Source organism: Pinus tabuliformis, chromosome 2_1 (assembly GCF_031772625.1).
Source record: "Pinus tabuliformis cultivar Carrire ecotype Pingquan chromosome 2_1, CPIR1, whole genome shotgun sequence".
NCBI lineage: Eukaryota > Viridiplantae > Streptophyta > Pinopsida > Pinales > Pinaceae > Pinus > Pinus tabuliformis.
Genome location: NC_142299.1, coordinates 664413077 through 664422995, shown reverse-complemented (window position 1 = coordinate 664422995; position 9919 = coordinate 664413077). Strand labels below are relative to the sequence as shown.

The 9919-nt window shown below is 33.4% G+C and overlaps 1 protein-coding gene across 1 annotated transcript; it reads right to left on the bottom strand.

Annotated features, from left to right (window-relative positions):
- Nucleotides 1-2285: 2285 nt before the first annotated feature.
- LOC149202347 (ethylene-responsive transcription factor 2-like) lies at nucleotides 2286-2846 on the bottom strand. Its single transcript, XM_089401563.1, has one exon. It carries the CDS (start codon nucleotides 2844-2846, stop codon nucleotides 2286-2288), a length of 561 nt encoding a protein of 186 aa, XP_089257689.1.
- Nucleotides 2847-9919: the final 7073 nt, after the last annotated feature.

Below are 9919 nucleotides of genomic sequence, written 5' to 3'. Positions count from 1 at the left end.
CTTAATGGTGTTTGCAATATTATGAATGATTGTATTACTGAGTACAATACCGCAGTACACTCAGAAGATGGAAAGAAAAATGAAAGGATTTCGGACCTGTAATGCAGGGAAATATCACTGCACTCCTATCAAAAGAGGGATACTAGCGCACGTCTCTTTTCATCAATTCCAAAGCTGTAATTAGTTTATTATCTGATTTCAGGCCCGGCAGGGACTACCGCCGCTTGGGGATCTTGTCTATAATAATTGTCGATAGGTATGTTACTTAAAGCTCAAAATCATTCTGTTTCATATATATTATCTTTCATTTAACCTTCATTCCCCCTCTGCTTTGGATCATTTCAGGACTGGACTGCTATTTATGGCCGCATTTTATAAAACTTATAACTTTTTTAATAAAAGTTGTAAAACAAAAGAGTTTAACAGTTTGCTTGTTCCTCGAATAAGAGAGATTTTTCAAACGCGACTATCATATTGGGTTCAATCATGGCTTTGCAGGTATAGGTGCGTCTTGCAATTATGATATGAAAAACAGAATGAAACGCAGTAAATCACAATAAAAGCATCCTGCTCAAGAATGACTAATGATGTCAACTGTAATTTGAATGTCAGGTTGGCTTCCTCTCTGGATACGAAACCTTTCATGCATGAGATACTGTTTTATTGTTAATTTTTTCCATACATGTGTTTGTTTTACTCTATTTTTATATTCTGGCAATAATAATGTGCGATACCTATCGGTTAGTAGGCACTTTTATGCCTGATCTACTGTTTTACTCTCAAAAAAAAAATTGAGACAAGTTGGGTTCTGTACTATTTTCTTATAATATAATAATAATATGCTATATCTATAATTAGATACAGTTATAAACACTGTAAGCAATTTTATGGAGATAAAAGTAAATGAATAAAATATTACTATTTTTATAGAGAATATCACATATATTTCGAAGAAAAAAATAATAATTTGGTCAAAATTTGGAATGAAAATACACTAAAGAAAAAAAGAAGGGCTTGCTCATTGGGGACACGAGATCCCTGTTGAATATGAATTACATCCATATATTACATTATTATATATAATAATAAAATAAATATTTTAAAGTTATTTTCAAATGTTATAAATTATATATTATAGAATAATAAATGATAATAAAATTATTGTAAATTTAAAATATTTTTTATATATCTTAATATTTTTATACTTTTGTTATTGAAATTGTTTAATGTTTTTATTATATTACAAATTCTACAAATGAGCTCAAAAGTATCCTAGTATATTTTTAAATAATTTTTTTTTTAATATCAATAAACCACCAATACAGTGTTTCTGCAAATTATTCTACTTTAAAAACGAAGTTTTTGTTTTTGATATTAATGAACGCATAGTATGACAGAGATCTCAACAACAATATCGTACATAAGATTCTATTCTATCTTAAAAGAATCTATTGAGTTTTCGTTTTTATTATCAATGAACAACCAACATAGTGTATCAGAGATATGAATGACAATACGATCTGAGTTACTGTTGTTAAAATGAAACAATGTAAGATAAATTGTGATACTGTTTATTTAAATCTATTTTTTCGCTCATTAACTTAAAAGAAATTTTGATAATATATACCTATAAATATGATGTTTGATTGCCAATCTTTTAGCGAAGTATAGAAATAATATAAATTAAATATTCACAGCATGTATGGGGATACACATACATTCAAGAGTATTGTCAGTTATTTCAAAAGTTATTGGAAATGTCTAGAAATTATTTAGAGCAAATATATCAATAGCGTCCACCTGGTAGCTGATACCTGAATGAAAAAGCGCCTACGTACTAATGACAAACCAGATCTGCGTATAACCCGTCTTATCATATCAGTTTTTTCTTCAGTCAATGATCCGGGCCGTTCAAATTACGTGCAGGAATTGTATTACAAATTATTGTAGGATTCACACTGAGACGGAGCAGAGGCTAGCAAGTTGTCAGATGTGTGATCGATGACTCTTCTACGAAAGTTATATAACTCCTCATACGCGGTGGTGCTTAATGATTGGACTTGCTGTTGATGAATATGCATATGTTGTTGCTGCTGCAGCACATAGTTATTGAACATGGATACTCTCGCACCTGTGTAATTCGATGAAGCTAAATTAGATCCGCTTGTAATTTGCACTTGTCGATTATAATTCACGGCTGCTTCATTTTGGATGGACGCCGTAGAAGCCAACTGCTGGTTAAAAAGCTCTGGTTGCTGCTGAGATCTTATATAAGCTGAATGCTATTACTGTTTGACGAAACTAGGGTTGGAATTCGCCTGCTGGGCATCAAACAATAGATTTTGAAGTGGTTGGCGATAGTGATATACATCTGACAATTGTGACGAAGTGGTTGAATCAGCTGGGATGAAATGCCGTGGAATGTCTTGGTGGAATCTGTAGGAATACGTTTCTCCATTCACGCTTTCCACGTGTAGACTACGGCGGCCGTCAGGCTCTGCCGACAATTTATCGCCATTGGCCGGCAGAGGTAGGCTGGATGTTGCGCGTACAACTTGAATACTGAATTCGGCGACTGCTGCGGTTTCTTGCTTTGGGATGTTCATACCGGGAGGATCCTCGTACCAGAGGCTGATTCTTTCGGGGAAGTTCAATTTGGGCTTTGACCCTCGAAACTTTAAAGCAGCATCGTCGTATGCTCTACCAGCATCTTCTGCAATCTCAAATGTGCCCAGCCATACTCGAGCTGCCATACTCGGATCTCGAATCTCTGCACCCCACTTGCCCCACTGTCTTTGCCTTACTCCGCTATAATGTCTCTTTTGAGGGGGATTCCGTCGATTCATTTCCTTTCTCTTAAAGTTCGCCTCATCTTCTCCGGATCATTGTTGGTGCTTAGGTAGCCTGACGATGCTGGGTACTTAGGAATAAAACCAACAAAACTTTAACAATTTGAGATTCAAGAAAAAGGAAAAAATGTGTATTGTGTTAGATATAGCGGGTGTGTCAAAAATGATTGCTTTAAAGATTATTGTCTTTAAAAATTGTCTTTATAAAGATAAAATATAACACAAGCATTATTGTCTTTTAGGAAACAGTTTCATTTTTCTGACAACATTTTGATTAGAGACAATATGTTTTTAACACTAGCTATTGTCTCTCTAGAGACAATATAAAACAATGAATCCAAAAATATCACACCATTGAAATAAATAAAGTACAAAATCATTGATTAATTCATGTTAACCCACATTGGAATAGAACTACCAACCTCCTTGTAAGGTAGGAACTCTTCCATTGAGCTAGCACGGTTTAAAGAATTATGTGAAGAGTTAATTAAAAATAAACTATAAAATTGTTGATTAATTCATGTTAGCTCACAATTAAAAATAAAGAATTACATGAAGAATTAATTAAAAATAAACTACAAAATTGTTGATTAATTCATGTTAGTTCACAGTTAAAAATAAAGTACAAAATCGTTGATTAATTCATGTTAGCCCACACTGGAATAGAACCACCAGCCTACTTCTTGTAAGGGAGGAACTCTTCCATTGAGCTAGCACAATTTAAAGAATTACGTGAAAAGTTAATTAAAAATAAAATACAAAATTTTTGATTAATTCATGTTAGCTCACAATCGAATCGAACCACCAACCTCCTGCTTGTAAGGCAGACGCTCTTCCGTTGAGCTAGGAGGCTTTAAAGAATTAGGTTAAGAGTTATGGCCATTTATAGCCATTGATTTTTAAAAAATAAAATAAATAAATAAAAATCTGGCACATGATCTATAATCTTTATAAAACCACAGAGGATGGTTCGAAACGTGGATGCATAAAAATAATAAAAATGCGATGGATCCAGAAGATACAACCACACAGAATGCAAATCGCAGAAGTCTCAAATCCACCATCCAAACCATATTTTTAACTTACTAAAACTAGCAATTGCCCCAAAAGGAGCAAAGGGAGCCACATTATATCTCTAGCAAAAAATTTCAAAATCTTATATTAGTATACAGTTAAATGTTCATGTATACCGGGTATCTTGCTACAATGGCATATCCTTGTGTTGGGATTTCATTCCATGTCAAGAATTCTTTTTCTTCATCTTGTTCTCCCCACATGTATGTGTCTATTATTTTTTATATGCACCCATATAAAATTCTATAACAAAATGTTTTGATTTCCAAATGTAAAAACAATAGAATTATAATTTGTGAATCCACAATCTACAATTGAGTCATTATCAAAGAAAAAGAAATGAAATGGAGTGGATATATTCTCTCGCACCTTTGCAATCAGTTCTCCCTACTTAAAAGTTAATAGACCTAGAATATGTTTTTCCTTTGAATTTTAAGTTGGATAGATTCATGGCTCCATCCTAGCTCCACAATTATTCCGAGCCCTCTATGGCTTGGGATTCCCACACTAGCAATTGTTTATGACAGTGAAGAGTACTGATGACAAAGAACATGTGCTAAAATGTCATCTATGTTGCTACTAAATGCAAATATATATCATGATAATGAAAAAACACAAAAAGTTTCTTATTAAACAAGTGGACATTGATTATAAAAAGGAGAGGATGACATAATGGAAGACAAACTACTCTTCAGTAGCCAATGCCAAGAAACCATGCCACACGCCGCACACTCAACAAAATAGATAAGCATAACATGTGAAAAGTTGCAAACTATGAACTGTAAAGAAGGTCAAATAATTTCTTACCACAATTTCTCCATTAGGATCTATCCACCAGTACAAAGTACGTAAAATAATAGTAGCAATTAGACCAAGTCAATATGTGCTTTCATCCATTATTTTTTGTCTTCCATTTAATATGATATGTAATCAGTCCCTGAATTTTTAAACCTCATGGGAAAATCCGAAAAAATACTTCTTCACATTCATGGATGGCATCCCTAGTAAACTCATCAGTGTAGACTAGCGCACTTACCTAGGAGTATTTGAACTGGTCATCTGTTGGCATAGAACTAGCCAAATGCCCAACAACATTCGAGATATTTGGTTGAACTAATTTGTTGGGTTTTTCAATAAATATACATTTATATTGGACCTACAAATTACAATGATAAAATATTTATGCTTTAAGAACCCAATAATTTTGTATCTTAAGATTTTATTTGGCATTGCAGGGACAGACTATGCAGATGACGTATCAAACTATTTTCAAGGCATTGGAAGAAGTGGGTCTGGAAAAGACATATCATCCTCAAGATTATTTGAACTTCTTTTGTCTTGGGAATCGTGAAGTAAGGGATGATAATGAAGCACCTTCTGCAAGTGCAGTTCTAGAAAATAAACCTCATGTAATTTATCCACACTTTTCATTTCTCAATCGTTGTACATAAAATGATCTATGCTATCCTCAATTACTAATTTTCCTTATAGCATATTTTTTGTTAGATACCTTTAGTAGAAAATGGCTTTCTCCTATAATTTACAGAATAACATTTAGTTTAGTCACTTTCAAGTGCCAGATTGGCTTAAAAAAATTTCAGTTCAAAATTGACGAATCTTTACTGTTACTGAAACTAATATCATATTGTCCTTTTGGATGTTAGGTCCTTCAAATTTTACTGACATTCTTTATGTGATAGGCTCGAGCTCTGAAAAATCATCATTTCATGATTTATGTCCATTCAAAGGGTATGATTGTAGATGATGAGTACATCATTCTAGGGTCATCTAATATTAACCAATGTTCAATGGATGGTTCAAGAGATACTGAGATTGCTATGGGTGCATATCAACCACAGTGTTCATGGTCTAAAAAGTGAGACCATCCACATGGCCAGGTGATTGGCTTAAGATTTTGTACGATGTTTATATCATGCTTTGGTATTTTTTTTTTGTTTTCTCTACAGCAACTGCTTTCCAAGGCATTCCCTCCCTCCCAACCTGAATAGATACTGAAGCATCCCCTCCTATTTTATTTTTTTGAAAGAACTATGCAAATTTTGGTGTGAGTGGGTGCAAAATTCTAGGCATGTGTCTCTTTGGGGATGCCCAACCATGCATACACTGAGAATCGAACCTGGGTTAGTTGGGGTAGATTCACATCAAGCTTCTGCTAGACCACAACCCAACCTACATAAATTGAAGCACACTTACTAGAGGTCATGCCCGTTGTTACTAAAATTGATGTTGCATGAAGATGGTATCTAAACTTATATGTGAAGTGGTGAACATATCCAATTTTGTTGGAATTTTATTTAGAGATTATAGATCCAAATCAGCTCATGTCTTTCTTTGTTTCAAGATTTTAGTTGAGTGAATCAGGGAAAATTTTAAGAACCCCCCCTAAATTTAGAAATATAATAAATGGGCGAATCTTCATGGTATATAGGAAAAATGGAAAGCGATTTTATCAATATATAATATGTATATATAATTTTTTGGCGGGTCTCTCACCAGGCATGGCGAATATTTTACTCAATTATAAAATCTTGTAAGATCTTGGCGAGTCTTTCACTAAATAATAAAACTTTGTAAAGTCCTAGTGAATCTTAGCATAGGCTACATGCTGGTTTAATTCCCCCATTTAAATAGGCTACATTCCAAGTGAATACCTTGGGTCAATACCATGTGCCATTTTGGTGAATACCATGGGTCAATACCATGTGCCATTTTTATCTTTATTAATTCTAATATTAGGGTTAATAATGGTTTTTTGCATGGTATTAATAACAATCTAGTCCATGGTATTTGTCCCATAGTATTTTGGCCATAGGTTTCACCTAAATATAACCCATTTTTTGAGTGTCAGTAAATATAAGGTGACTTATGGAGTAAATATAAAAAAATGTTTTATTTGTTTACCATACCTCTCGTTTATTTATATTTTTATTAATTCACTATACCTCTTTTACAAATATGGTATTTGGCCCATAGGATTCACTTAAATAAAACCTCTTTCTTGAGCCTTCATAAATAGAACAAGGGTTATGGACTAAATATAAAAAGAGGTTTTATTTATTTACGATATGTCTAGTTTATTTATATTTTTATTTATTTTACCATACCTTTTAAGTAAGTATAAAAAGACGTTTTATTTATTTACCATACCTCCATTTTACTTATATTTTTATTTGTTTACACCCTTACATGTATATAACGTGACTTATGGAGTAAATATAAAAAATGTTTTATTTATTTACCATACCTCTCATTTATTTATATTTTTATTAATTTACCATACCTCTTTTATAAATATGGTATTTGGCCCATAGGATTCACTTAAATAAAACCTATTCTTGAATCTCATCAAGAGATACTCCTAGGACAGTATCTCTTGATGAGATTCTTGTTGAGGACAGAAACAATATTGACATAAGAATATTAATATGGAAGTACTAAGTATTGAATGATGTAACTAAGTAAAGGAGAGGAATAGGACATTCTCTGATGATGCTCAAAATTCAACCTTGGCACAATTGTGAAACCCTCTGCATCCGTAACCAAATCACAAAAGGGAATCCTCTCCTACAACAGTAGCTATATTCATAGAAACTTGTGCTATTTTAGTGAAGTTATGACAATTGTGTTTTTTTCACCTAGATTATGAACATATAACATCTATTTCATCTTCTGGCATCGTTTGACCCTGACGAAAAAAAGCGACACAGGTAATACATACTGTCATAATTATTGGATCATTGGGCATAACTATCTACATGAGAAATAATTTTGTAGTGGCATAGGCTCATTGTACCAAGGTTTTTGTTTGAACACGTTCATTGCTCATCAATCCTATTCCTTCCTCCCCATCAAGAAAAGAAAAGAAGCCATGAAGGACATTATGTTTTCCTCTGTCATGTTGTACCTCTAAGAAGTGAAAGCGTGAAATGTTTTGATCGGTCCTTTATTAGTAGAACTAAGATTCTGCTCAAATCACCTTAGTAAACTCAGATCTTGGATCTCTCAAGAAAAAAATGGTTCTCCTAAAAGACCTAAAGCTATCTTGTGCAATAAAGTTTTTTTTGATACCTTACATGTGGAACTACTCTAGGTATAACAACTCAACATAATTCATGACCTTTTTACAAGGTGTAGAACCTTTTGCAAAATTATGACAATATTGCAATCTTGTTCACAAACAAAGTTGTGAACAACATAGTCAAATAACTTATCTTTTGAAGAATTATCTATTATGAAGAATCTATAGGTATCTTTAGTTATAAACAAAATTTTTGCAGCAATTTAGATAAGAGATGCAGCAGACCTAAAGATTCCACATTGAAGAATAGTTAAGATGAAGAAATTGCATGGCACTGTGGAATAGTGTCTTTTGATGCAACTCTCACCTTGAAATCAGAGGTTCCTTTAAGAAGTATCTATAGGGGACCCTAATTTTGATATTCAGATCTTATGTAGAATAGTGTTATAAACACCTGAATGCAAAAGATATTTCCTCACTATGGATCATTTTCCTCACGACTTAAGGCCATATTATGACCTTGAGATGAAGTTGTAAAATCCTTGGATTAATAGCACGTTGTAGATGATTGCATTCTCGATATTCATTGGGAACTATGAAGTTTGGATACAACTATTGATGTTTTATATCCAACAAGATGATGATCCTCTCCTTCACCAATCATTGCCTTAATTCGAAGACAATTTATGGATAGCTACTCGGTAAGATAGTGTGAGCTACATAGATTATCCATCTCAGTATCTTGCATAATAAATTCCTTTAATTCTACAAACAATGTTACTCAAGATATATCATAAATGTTGAGGGATAGGTGTTAGTCTATCTTCAGGGCCTTTAGTGTGCCCTCTTCTTTTGTAAATCTAGGGAGCATCTAGCCCTTTCCATCAAAGGCATAATCCCATTCATTTTTTAGGTGGACGCTAGAATATAGAACTGGGCATCGGCTTTAACATCACCTTCATTAATCATTTTATAACTGAACTTATTGTGCATCAAAGGGGTGTAGTGTACCTCTGCTAACACTTTCTATCTACATAATCTATGTTCATCTATGTCTCCTGAGTGTACAATCTCGATAATATAATTTCTACGTTGTTGTATACATTGATCTCAGCTTCATTGATATAGAGTAATCTTGGTTGATATCTGCACTTTATGTAAGTATACTCTCGATAGTCTTGTATATATGGAATGATCTTGGGACAACAAACTTTCTGTATAATCTTCTTTGTAGCTCCCATTACCCTTGGTTTGATACTCAACTTTATGGCACTTTCTCCTCGCTCTCTGATATGGCATGATCATAGTATATTATATCGTTATTGCAGCAGTTTAATGGATGACTCAGTTACATTTTTTCTATAAGGATCTTCGCACATCAACTATGTCTCATTTTTCTCTCATCTATACTCCTAGGAGAGTATCTCTTGATGAGATTCTTGCTGAGGATAAAAACAATATCGACATAAGAATATTACTATGGTAGTACTAAGTATTGAATGATGTAACTAAGTAAAGGAGACGAATAGGACATTCTCTAATGATGCTCAAAATTCAAGCTTGGCATAGTTGTGAATGTATCCTTAACCAAATCACAGAAGGGAATCCTCTCCTGAATCATAAAAACTTGTGTTATTTTAGTGAGTTATGACAACTGTGTTTTTGACACATGGATTATGAAGATATCAAATCTATTTCATCTTATGGCATCGTTTGACCCTGACGAAAGAAAAGTGACACAGGTAATACATATTGTCATAATTATTGGATCTATGGGAATACATATCTATAAGAGCAATAATTTAAGAGAGGCATAGGCTCATTGTACCAAGGTTTTTGTTTGAGTACGTTCATTGCTCATCAATCCTATTCCTTCCTCCCCATCAAGGAAAGCAAAGGAGCCATGAAGGACATTGTGTTTTCCTCTGTCATGTTGTACCTTCAAGAAGTGAAAGCA